This window comes from Oncorhynchus kisutch, linkage group LG17 (genome assembly GCF_002021735.2).
Source record: "Oncorhynchus kisutch isolate 150728-3 linkage group LG17, Okis_V2, whole genome shotgun sequence".
In the NCBI taxonomy this organism is placed as follows: Eukaryota; Metazoa; Chordata; class Actinopteri; order Salmoniformes; family Salmonidae; genus Oncorhynchus; species Oncorhynchus kisutch.
In genome coordinates this window covers 17,115,244-17,128,350 of record NC_034190.2, presented here as the reverse complement: position 1 = coordinate 17,128,350, position 13,107 = coordinate 17,115,244, and the positions used below count along the sequence as shown (strand labels likewise).

General features: G+C 46.0%; 1 protein-coding gene across 3 annotated transcripts in view; it reads left to right on the top strand.

Moving 5' to 3' along the window:
- Nucleotides 1-654: 654 nt before the first annotated feature.
- Nucleotides 655-13,107, top strand: part of LOC109907257 (tax1-binding protein 1 homolog A) — a 39,607-nt gene continuing 27,154 nt past the window's right edge. The window contains exons 1-5 of one of the 3 annotated variants that reach the window (XM_031793125.1): nt 655-793; nt 1,487-1,706; nt 8,950-9,052; nt 10,804-10,994; nt 11,096-11,254. In XM_031793125.1, the coding sequence (XP_031648985.1) occupies nt 1,515-1,706; nt 8,950-9,052; nt 10,804-10,994; nt 11,096-11,254 (645 nt within the window). In that variant the 5' untranslated portion in view covers nt 655-793; nt 1,487-1,514. The remainder of the gene's footprint in view (nt 794-1,486; nt 1,707-8,949; nt 9,053-10,803; nt 10,995-11,095; nt 11,255-13,107) is intronic. The other 2 variants (XM_031793127.1, XM_031793126.1) reach the window with 2 other exon arrangements.

Genomic DNA, 13,107 nt, shown 5'->3' with positions numbered 1-13,107 from the left:
ATTTTGATCTATTATGTACATGCACACCGGGAAAAAGATGGTGGAAAATAGAAAAACATGTAAACACGTTACCGAGATCCAGGTCGACAAGAGTATTGCACCTTTGCAATAGATTCCGACACTCTCTGAACAAGGCAGCCATGCTTATTTCTCCTTGACCTGACAAGGCAGCCATGCTTATTTCTCCTTGACCTGGGCGTTTACAGGGTCACGTCTATTAAGATTACAGCTTTATCAAATTGACTTCACATTTTTTTGCATTTTAGCTAAACCTGATGGACCCTAATTCTTATTTACAATGACGGCCTAGGTAGTGGATTAACTGCCTTGTTCAGAGGCAGAACGACAGATTTGTCAACTCAGGGATTCGCGCGAACCACTAGGCTACCCGCCGCCCCCTAGAACCCCCAGCGACTCACTCCATCATCACTCTGTGTTGTATACGTTTCGCTCTATTCCCAGTGCAAGATGCAGCAACTGGGCAAATAACCTGACATTTGCCAGAGATAGCTACTGTATATTCATTAATTGCTTTATTGGTTTATACTTGCAAATATATTGTTTTGCGGCATCACCTCATTGGAATTTGCGCGTGGTGGAAATGGAATCTCTCTCCTCAGCACCGCCACCAACCCATCCCGGAAGTGACACCATCAGTTTTCACATTTCAGGAAAAGCATCAGCATCTTCAATGCTTTGACAACGGGGGTTGAAGATATTTCCACAACCGCGTTTGGACTGACACATTTGGCTTTCAAAACACAATTTGTCGCAGTTTGGATTCGTAAGACAGGTAATGAATCGATTCAAGCGGAATAAATATCTGTGATTGTCATATTGCTAGGGGATTTGGCCTACTAGCAAGACGTATAGCTATAGCTAACACTGAGATTATTGCTAGCTAGCTAACAATATAAGCTAGTTTGTTGTCAGATCCGTTAGCCAACGTGACGTTAGTTAGCTACAAGGCCCTTGAAGGTTAATGCGGAGATCTTAATCGATCCACTTTTCAATGAACATGATAGTTACGTTAGGGCAACGTTATATATGCGAACATTATAGCTATCTAGCTAATCATCTTAAGCGTGTTTGTGTCAGATACAGGCTCTTGGAAAATGCCAAGGGAATATTAGCTCGCTACCTAGCTATAGTTAGCAACTCCCCGTTCGCCTGTGGTAAATGAGACCTGTGCTGGCTGTGTTACATTTGGCTGTCCTTGTTTGGGCGATCACTCGCTTCAGCTTTTGGAAGCCTATATTGTGGTTTTTATTTGACATGATCTCATGCAGTCTGTTTGCCATCATGTCGTTATTTTAACATGTTTAGGCAGGCTTGGAATTCTTCCATGTTACATGTCAGTGGGTAAAATGTCAATATGATGTGTGTGTGTGAGGGGGGGGGGATATGCATGCCCAATCAGAAATGTTTTCATATCCCTTCCCTATATTCTTTCCCAAATTCTCTCTATTACAAATTTTCCCTGCAGTTCGGACAAATGAAGTGACAAACAGGATATGATGTCATCGTTCCAGGTGGTGGGCTCTTTGCCCAGCAGTGTCATCGGCGTCATGGAAACATCAAACTTTGCCCATGTCATCTTCCAAAACGTTGGGAAGAGCTTCCTGCCCCAGGAGGCACTGGAGTGTTGCTACACCCTCACCTCGTACATCACCCCCAACCCCAAAGACTGGGTGGGAATATTTAAGGTAACACAAACACACACATCCTACATCACTCCCCACTCCAAAGACTGGTGGGCATCTTTAAGGTACACCCTACCCTATTTACAACCCACCCCCCAACGACCGGTGGGCATCTTTAAGCTACACCCCACCCAAAGACTGGGTGAGCGACACTAGATCTCCCTTAGCTCTGCATCAGTACTTCTCACACTGTATAGAGCATTGATTCATAAGACGCTATGCAGTCATCCTATGCAGTCGTCACTGGGCCTAAATGTAGCCTCATGACCCTCCAACTAGAAGATTGGCCGTTAGGCCTCGTCGTGCCTCCAACTAGAAGATTGGCCGTCAGGCCTCGTCGTGCCTCCAACTAGAAGATTGGCCGCTAGGCCTCGTCGTGTCTCCAACTAGAAGATTGGCCGTTAGGCCTCGTCATGTGTCTCCAACTAGAAGATTGGCCGTTAGGCCTGGTCGTGTCTCCAACTAGAAGATTGGCCGTTAGGCCTGGTCGTGTCTCCAACTAGAAGATTGGCCGTTAGGCCTGGTCGTGTCTCCAACTAGAAGATTGGCCGTTAGGCCTGGTCGTGTCTCCAACTAGAAGATTGGCCGTTAGGCCTGGTCGTGTCTCCAACTAGAAGATTGGCCGTCACGCCTCGTCGTGCCTCCAACGAGAAGATTGGCCATTAGGCCTCGTCGTGTCTCCAACGAGAAGATTGGCCGTTAGGCCTCGTCGTGTCTCCAACGAGAAGATTGGCCATTAGGCCTCGTCATGTGTCTCCAACTAGAAGATTGGCCGTCAGGCCTCGTCGTGCCTCCAACTAGAAGATTGGCCGTCAGGCCTCGTCGTGCCTCCAACTAGAAGATTGGCCGTCACGCCTCGTCGTGCCTCCAACGAGAAGATTGGCCATTAGGCCTCGTCGTGTCTCCAACTAGAAGATTGGCCGTTAGGCCTCGTCATGTGTCTCCAACTAGAAGATTGGCCGTTAGGCCTGGTCGTGTCTCCAACTAGAAGATTGGCCGTTAGGCCTGGTCGTGTCTCCAACTAGAAGATTGGCCGTTAGGCCTGGTCGTGTCTCCAACTAGAAGATTGGCCGTTAGGCCTGGTCGTGTCTCCAACTAGAAGATTGGCCGTTAGGCCTGGTCGTGTCTCCAACTAGAAGATTGGCCGTCACGCCTCGTCGTGCCTCCAACGAGAAGATTGGCCGTTAGGCCTCGTCGTGTCTCCAACTAGAAGATTGGCCGTTAGGCCTGGTCGTGTCTCCAACTAGAAGATTGGCCGTTAGGCCTGGTCGTGTCTCCAACTAGAAGATTGGCCGTTAGGCCTGGTCGTGTCTCCAACTAGAAGATTGGCCGTTAGGCCTGGTCGTGTCTCCAACTAGAAGATTGGCCGTCACGCCTCGTCGTGCCTCCAACGAGAAGATTGGCCGTTAGGCCTCGTCGTGTCTCCAACGAGAAGATTGGCCGTTAGGCCTCGTCGTGTCTCCAACGAGAAGATTGGCCGTTAGGCCTGGTCGTGTCTCCAACTAGAAGATTGGCCTGATTCTCATCAACCTGATTCTCTTCTCTATTTCAGTGTTTTGGTTTTTGCCCTTACACTACACAGCTGATTCAAATGATCAAAGCTTGATGATTTAGATGGTTATTTGAATCAGCTGTGTAGTGCTAGGGCAAAAACCAAAACGTGCACCCCTTGGGGTCGCGAGTTCTGAGTTTGGGAAATCCTGGCCTATTTCCTTCTACAGAGATGTTTCCAGTAGCTGTGGTGTGGTTATTCAATGTGCAGAGGGAGGTGGGAGGAGGCAGGGAGAACAGATAGATGTTGCTGGGGAGTATTGTCTGGTCGGTCTCTCTGGTCTAACCAGATCTTTATTTTTCATTGCAACCCCACACACACACACACACACACACACACACACACACACACACACACATCCTTATTTCTTTCTCTCTCTTTCCATCTCTCACTTTCTCTCTTCCACCTCTCCTTCTCTTGTTTCCCCCTCCCTCCCCCTCTCTCTATATATCTCCTCTTTCATCAGGGCCATCAAATTTCACACTGAATTAACAGGAAATGTGAACGAGGAAGCTTAATGTCTCGTAAAGACAAAAAGCAAACATTTATCATCTTTTAAGAAGTTACTTCAAATCCACCCAGCTCAATTAAAAAGGAATAAAGATGGTGGGTTTATTTGGAAAATGTAGATTGGAAAATGTAGATGGTTAGTCTGCACTAATGAAAACTGTTTCATGGTGAAGCGTTGGGAGTGTGATAAAGAGCTGTGTATTTCCGCAGCTAGAGGTGGTAGGCTTTTCCCATGAAAAGCGTGGCATGAAAGAGTGAAACTCAGCCACAGGAGGAATTATTAAAAAATGTCAGTTTTTCAACCCAACACTCCTCCCTCCCTTTTCACCCTTCTCACACTTTTATCTTCTAATGCTTTTCTCTTGTGCCATGACACTACCCCTCCCCCCATCCTCCCCAGCTCTCGCTGTGTGTGTGTGTGATTGCACTACTGAGAGAGCTCCAGACACATACATCTAGCACAGCTGCTTGGGCACTTACTCACATTACCCTTGACACACACACAGACACCCTGAGGCTCTCTGACACAAAATATGTAGGTTAGGTACAGGCTCCCCCTACTGGCTGTATACTGTCATTAATACTGTCTTCTAAAACCTGGGATTGGCATCACAAGGCCTTGATGATACCATGATAATATTCCTACACTTATCACACTTATCCATATATCAAACAAAGTAAGATTGGAATGAGATTGAAGTTTTAAGACCTATTTTCTTCTAATGCAATTAGAAGCTTAAATGGACTTGTATCAACTCTTAAGATTTAAAACACACACCTCTGGAAAAGCCCCTGATTCAGGAGGTAGTGGAGTTGTGGCATGTAGCTGGGAGAAACCCGTGCAGTAAGAGTGTAATTAACGTGTCATCGGACCATGTGCATACCCCTCTAATTCGTGATGGATGGCAGCTTCATCTGTGGTTATTTTATAACATCACTCCTGAGTCTGAACACTCCAAACCAAACTCCAGTCACCTGCAACCCTCCACTATACAATTAGCAAATAATTTATGTGTTTAAACCTCCCCGTAGACCAGCGTTTCACAAACGCGATCCTCTGGACCCCAAAGGGTTCACATTTAGTTTTTCCCTAACACCAAAGCTTGATGTTTAGTTGATTATTTGAATCAGCTGTGTAGTGCTAGGGGGAAAACCAAAACGTGCACCCCTTGGGGTCGCGAGTTCCGAGTTTGGGAAATCCTGGCCTATTTCCTTCTACAGAGATGTTTCCAGTAGCTGTGGTGTGGTTATTCAATGTGCAGAGGGAGGTGGGAGAAGGCAGGGAGAACAGATAGGTGTTGCTGGGGGATATTTTCTGGTCCAGAGGACCGAGTTTGGGAAACTCAGACTTAGACTAACACAGACAGACACACAGACAGACACAGAGACAGAAAGACAGAAAGACTGACTGACAGACAAACAGACACACACACACACACACACACACACACTTGGGTATAAATAATGTTCTCACCTGAATAGAGTTAGATATTTATTATTATCACATGGAATTTCACCTGCATTCTGAGTAGGCCCTACATGCAGGCCCTACTATTACTCTACTTTATAATATCACACCAATTACTGTCAACATACTAAAAACACGATCACCCTCGCACAGAACATTGTCATCAAACTAACAATAATCATCACTCCGAACATTGTTATTTCATTAATAGTGGATGTTGTCATCGAGGTAGGGCTGGGCGACTATGGCCAAAATATCATATCACAGTATTTCATTTGTTGTTGACTGTATTTGTCGATGCTTTTTGTTTTTGAATAATATAAGTTCTAAATGTGCTTTATGAGTAGTGTGATCATAGGGTAGCAGCACATACATTCTAATGTATTTCAATTGGTCTTTCTCAATTCTGAATGTTTTATACCGTTCAAGTCATCCCCACAAAAATTCAGCATTTTCATACATTTGTGCACTTCCTGTACTCATTTGAGAGAATTTCCACACTGCCATGTAGAGTCCACGATATGGGCAAACAATCTAGGCCTTATTTATTTACCAAATGTTGCAGTTTGACTTGTGGTTTAGAGCAAAACACTTGGGTGAACTGTTGGAATCATGGAAATATAACTATTATTCTAATTCTATAGTTAGAATATAATAGTGGGCACTTTTGAATACGGTGTTTGACATGACAACAAATTAAAATGCTAGGGAGGTGTTATTGTGACAGGGTAGGAACCAAAGTGTTGGCAAGTGTTTCCTAGGGGACCCTATAATCTTTGGCTACATTTAATGTTTTCTCTTAGCAACTTTATAGCTAACATTCTTGCTTTGTGTATTCCTCTTTGATTTAGAAGATACTGTTGCACAAAAAACATTCAGCTGTAGGTCTACACCATCACTGGTATTATCAGGCTGTATAGCTTGTTATGTTTGCTCTGACCCAGTTCATTTATTAGCTCGCTAGAAATTAGCCTTAGATTTAGGCCCAATTTGCTAAGAAAAAACAAATTGCTGTTTGCTGATGTAAGAAACACAAAATTATAGTGTAATTTATAGAACACTAGTGGATTTATATTAAGAAGAAAAGCATCGTTGTCATCAACATTGTTGCATGTGCTGCATTGACAATGCAGACTGAACGCAAGTGTCTCGTTGTCGAGGAATGTGAAAATGCGCTCCTCAAGTGACGGGGCGACATTGATATGATTACATCTCTCTCCCACCATTTAGAAGTATGTGTAAAATTAGAACCTCTTTCTCTTCTGTATCTTCTTCCGTTTAAACTAGGCTCTGCTGCTCCCCTCTGTCAGCACTTACACACACACACCTCCTCCCAGCCTCTCCAAGGAGAGAGGGGAGAACTGGCAAGGAGTGAGGAAGGGTTTGTGGTTTCAAATAAATGTTTCCATCCCTGTAATTGTTTGTGGTACATTATTTTTGTTTAGCCTACTGTTACATGAGAATGAGAATTGGACTGGTGTGCATGATGTGAAACAAACCCATCTTCAACTTAGAAAGCCAATCACAATTCGGCTGTGAAATACAATACGGGTGAAAAGTTTTAGAACACCATTTCATTCAAGGGTTTTTCTATATTTTGTCTATTGCCTACGTATTAGAATAATAGTGAAGACATCAAAACTATGAAATAACACACATGGAATAATGTAGTAACCAAAAAGGGTGAAACAAATAGACACCCTTTGCCTTGATGACAGCTTTGCACATGCTTGGCATTTTCTCAACCAGCTTCATGAGGTAGTCACCTGGAATGCATTTCAATTAACAGGTATGCCTTAAAAGTTCATTTGTGGAATTTCTTTCCTTCTTAATGCGTTTGAGCCAATCAGTTGAGTTGTGACAAGGTATGGGTGTACAGAAGAATGCCCTATTTGGTAAAATACCAAGTCCATATTATGGCAAGAACAGCTAAAATAAGTAATGAAAAACGACAGTCCATCATGACTTTAAGACATGAAGGTCAGTCAATCCGGAACATTTCAAGAACTTTTAAAGTGTCTTCAAGTGCAGTCGCAAAAATCATCAAGCGCTATGATGAAACTGGCTCTCATGAGGACCGCCACAGGAATGGAAGACCCAGAATTACCTCTGCTGCAGAGGATAACTTCATTAGTTACCAACCTCAGAAATGGCAGCCCAAACAAGGAGGAGACTGTGTGAATCAGGCCTTCACAGTCAAATTACTGCAAAGAAACCACTACTAAAGGACACCAATAATAAAAACAGACTTGCTTGGGCCAAGAAACACGAGCAATGGACATTAGACTGGTGGAAATTTGTCCTTAGGTCTGGAGTCAAAATGTGAGATTTTTTTTGTTCCAACTGCTGTGACTTTGTGAGACGCAGAGTAGGTGAGCGGATGATCTCTACATGTGTGGTTCCCACCTTGAAGCATGGAGGAGGTGTTATGGTGTGGGGGTGCTTTGCTGGTCACACTGTCTGTGATTTATTTAGTATTCAAGGCACATTTAACCAGCATGGCTACCACAGAATTCTGCAGCGATACGCCATCCCATCTGGTTTGCGCTTAGTGGGACAATCATTTGTTTTTCAACAGAACATTGACCCAGCACACCTCCAGGCGGTGTGAAGGGCTATTTTACCAAGAAGGAGAGTGATGGAGTGCTGCATCAGATGACCTGGCCTCCACATTCCTCCGACCTCAACCAAATTGATATGGTTTGGGATGAGTCGGACCGCAGAGTGAAGGAAAAGCAGCCAACAAGTGCTCAGCATATGTGGGAACTCCTTCAAGACTGTTGGAAAAGCATTCCAGGTGAAGCTGGTTGAAGGAATGCCAAGAATGTGCATTCAAAGGGTGGCAATTTGAAGACTCAAATATAAAATATATATATATTATAATTTTTTGTTTTTTTGAATTTGACCCCTTTTTCTCCCCAATTTGCGTGGTATCCAATTGTTGTAGTAGCTACTATCTTGTCTCATCGCTACAACTCCCGTACGGGCTCGGGAGAGATGAAGGTTGAAAGTCATGCGTCCTCTGATACACAACCCAACCAAGCCGCACTGCTTCTTAACACAGCGTGCATCCAACCCGGAAGCCAGCCGCACCAATGCGCCGGAGGAAACACCGTGCACCTGGCGACCTTGGTTAGCGCACACTGCGCCCAGCCCGCCACAGTCGCTGGTGCGCGATGAGACAAGGACACCCCTACCGACCAAGCCCTCCCTAACCCGTGCGTCGCCCCACAGACCTCCCGGTCGCGGCCGGTTACGGCAGAGCCTGGGCGCGAACCCAGGGACTCTGATGGCACAGCTGGCGCTGCAGTACAGCGCCCTTAACCACTGCGCCACCCGGGAGGCCATAAATTATATGTATTGATTTGTTTAACACTTTTTGGGTTACTACATGATTTCATATGTGTTATTTCATAGTTTTGATGTCTTTCACTATTATTCTACAATGTAGAAGATAGTCAAAATAAAGAAAAACCTCTGTATGAGTAGGTGTTCAAACTTTTGACCGGTAGTGTACGTTTCACTTTTCGGCTGCTGGGCTGTTCAACTTGTTGATCTTGCTTTGGGCAATACCACTCTTTTGTATTATGATTAACAAGGTACGTAACAGGTATTTGTGAGATCCTAGTCTTGCTGTGTGTCCTGTGTTGGTGTGAGAACAATATGCCAGTGTGTATGTTTTAGCTGTAGCTTGTCCTCCTGCGTTGGGTCTGTAGGTGGGTTGGAACACAGCGAGGGATTACTACACTTTCCTGTGGTCTCCCATGCCGCAAGACTACCAACCTGGAAGCACCGTACACAGGGCTGTGGTGTTCCAAGGTACACACACACACTTACTTAGGAACGTACATACACACACACCGAGCATGGGAAGGACTGTGGTATACAAAAGTAACCTCATGATTTAACAGTCCCTATATTAAACCAGCTACCTTATTTTATTGATGGAATACAACCGCAACCGTGGTCAGAGACTTGAACACCTCTCTCTCTCTCTCTCTGTCTCTGTCTCTGTCTCTCTCTCTCTCTCTCTCTCTCTCCTCTCTCTCTCTCTCTCTCTCTCTCTCTCTCTCTCTCTCTCTCTCTCTCTCTCTCTGTCTCTGTCTCTCTCTGTCTCTCTGTCTCTCTCTCTGTCTCTGTCTCTGTGTGTGTAGGGATATTACACACACACTACATGGAGGGCCGGTGATCTGGTTTTACAGGGGCTGACACGGTCTCTGTGGTGTCAGTGGAACTCTGTGACTTCTGCATGTGTTTATATCACTGACAGTGATCTTTACCTCATACAGTACAGTTGAAGTACTGGACTTTTACTCTAATTGAATGATGTGTTTACTATGAGTAGAAGATGAGTGATTTTATATACATTGGATTTAGACAGTCAGGATTCACAGTGCCTCTCAGAGTGCTGATCTATGGTTCATTTTTGCATTTTTAGATCATAATGCATATGATGATATGGGCATGTGGGGACCAGATCCTAGATCAGCACTTCTTCTAAGGGATGGGCACGGTTATTCGAATATCTGAACGGACGTGGTTATTCGGTTACTTGAGAGAGTAGCCTATTTTAACAATGAAAAGGCTTTGTCTGAAATTAAATTAAATGATTACGTGACATTGCTAAATAGCCTATAAGGATAGACAATTAGATTTAACAGTTTAATAAAACAACAGTTTAATGACATTTTTACGAGGGTGCCCCATTTTAAAAAAGGACGCACCATTACCCTACACACCCGTTTCACACCTGTAGTTTGTCGTTGTTTTCGGTCAAGGCATTACAGTCAGAGGCTTCATGGGAAGATAAAGATTTTAGTCAATGCAAAATGGAATTAAAATGACAGAATTCAGGTTGGCTAAATGAGAAGAAGCAGGATACAATGATCAACCAACAGGTAGGCTGTTGTTGTAGACAAGGATGAGGAGCGCAGCAAAAAAGACTCAGTTAGCATTGCTACTTTAGCTCGCTAGCTGGCTAACTTAACTGTCTACTGTAGCAAGCTAGCTACTTTACAACAATTTGATGTAGTCAACATTTTGCCCCCCACCTCAGTTTTATTATTGAGAATGTGATACAAAATGAGGCAACAGTGTGCTTTAGGACCATGAGGATGCCTCCGAGCAGTCGGATAGGCTTTGGAGTGTTTATCCGACTGGTCCAAAAAATATATATAATTATGTCCCACCCACTTCTAAAACCAAAGTTGGGCACCTGGTCACACACACCGGCCCCTGCTCCTCCTTTCCCGCCCCTCCACCAACTTCTGCTGAAGCAAGTAGAGTGTAGTTCACCAGCTTCCTCCAGAGTCCAGTGAGCAAGTCTCCATTGAAGTATAATTTTTTAAAATAATAATCTTAGTCAAAATACATGTTTCAATCTGGATATCCAGGAAAAAGTCATGATATTATTCTAATAGTTAAATCATTCCAAATGCCCATCCCTGTCCTACTCTGATACTCTTTATGAATACTCTAGACGAAATAAACGCAACCAATTCACCTGACGATACGGTCTCAAAATGCCAGGCCCTTCCTAACTTTTTCCAACTTGTTCTCCCCCTTTGCAGGGTACTATGTTCCCAAGAGTGACGGGGAGTTTTATCAGTTCTGTTACGTCACACACACGGGTGACATCAGAGGCGCCAGCACACCTTTCCTGTTCCGCCCGGCCACGCCCACCGAGGACTGTCTTACCGTTACCGAGGATGACAGCAACTCAGACATTCTGGTGGTGACTACCAAGAGCAGTGTGCTGGAGGTACACACACACACACACACAAACACACACACACACACACACACACACACAGATACAGTATAGCCGTCTAAATGTCTCCTCTTCTATCCTCTGGTGAGAAGCAGCGTGTAGAGGAGGCTCAGCAGGAGCGCAGGGAGCTGTTGAAGACCATGCACCACCTGCAAGAGGAGAAGCAGCAGCTGCAGGAGGAGCACAGGAGGCTGCACAGAGAGAGAGAGCAGGAGAGGGAGACCTGCAGCCTGCTACGCACACACAACCAGGTGAGGGAGGGGAGAGAGACCTGCAGCCTGCTACGTACACACAACTAGGTGAGGGAGGGGAGAGAGACTTGCAGCCTGCTACGCACACACAACCAGGTGAGGGAGAGAGACCTGCAGCCTGCTACGCACACACAACCAGGTGAGGGAGGGGAGAGAGACCTGCAGCCTGCTACGCACACACAACCAGGTGAGGGAGGGAGAGAGACCTGCAGCCTGCTATGCACACACAACCAGGTGAGGGAGAGAGACCTGCAGCCTGCTACGCACACAGAACCAGGTGAGGGAGGGGAGAGAGACCTGCAGCCTGCTATGCACACACAACCAGGTGAGAGAGAGAGACCTGCAGCCTGCTACGCACACACAACCAGGTGAGGGAGGGGAGAGAGACCTGCAGCCTGCTACGCACACACAACCAGGTGAGGGAGGGGAGAGAGACCTGCAGCCTGCTACGCACACACAACCAGGTGAGGGGGGGAGAGAGACCTGCAGCCTGCTACGCACACACAACCAGGTGAGAGAGAGAGAGAGAGACCTGCAGCCTGCTACGCACACACAACCAGGTGAGGGAGAGAGACCTGCAGCCTGCTACGCACACACAACCAGGTGAGGGAGGGAGAGAGACCTGCAGCCTGCTACGTACACACAACCAGGTGAGGGAGAGAGACCTGCAGCCTGCTACACACACACAACCAGGTGAGGGAGAGAGAGAGACCTGCAGCCTGCTACACACACACAACCAGGTGAGGGAGGGGAGAGAGACGTGCAGCCTGCTACGTACACACAACCAGGTGAGGGAGGGGAGAGAGACCAGCAGCCTGCTATGCACACACAACCAGGTGAAGGAGAGAGACCTGCAGCCTGCTACGCACACACAACCAGGTGAGGGAGGGGAGAGAGACCTGCAGCCTGCTATGCACACACAACCAGGTGAGGGAGGGGAGAGAGACCTGCAGCCTGCTACGCACACACAACCAGGTGAGGGAGGGGAGAGAGAAATACGTAGCACAGGAGACTGTACAGAGCGAGGGAGCAGAAGAGAGACCTGAGTGCCAGTTCCTATTCAGTGATCACAGGTTCAAAACATCAACGTTAATGAAGTTTATGAATGATCTGTGTCCATGGTTGAACACACAAAGGAGTGTGTGTGCATTGTGTTTGCACAGTGTGTCATATTTTTTTGTTTGTTTCTTGTGTGTGTGCCTGTCTCTCTGTCCCTTTTTAACGAGCTGACTCACTGGTCCAGGACGCTAACTGACAACGGTCTCCCAGGCATCTGGCATCAGGGCAATGCCATCTCAACCACAGAGTGAACAAATATGACGTCAAGGCCACACACATACACACAGACCACTCCTCCTCCCCCACACACACATTCTAATTCACCCATACAGACACACACTCAATCCCACTGACACACACACTCACAATGCCACCCACTTGTAACTTGTTTTAAAATGCGTGTGGAATGAGAGACGGTTGTCTGCAAACCCGCCTGGGTGAAGGAAGGCCCTGCCCAGTTTAGGGAGTAACATGACTCAGTCACGCCAATGTACTAGGGGCACTGCTCTCTCTCTCGCCGTCTCGCTCTCTCTTTTTCTCTCTCTTTTTCTCTCTTTCTCACTCTCTCATCTTACTACAACTGCTGAGAGTGACTTCAATTTTGTAATTTATTTGAAGTACCATTTGGTGTTGTTCAGTGAATAAACATTTCCATGTGACTTAACCTGCAAAGTAAGATTTAACCCACTGAAACTAGAGGAAATAGGGAGAGGATGAAAGGAGGGAAGCAGGGAGGATGAGAGGATGAAAGGAGAGAGGAGGGAAGCAGGGAGGATGAGAGGAGGGAAGCAGGG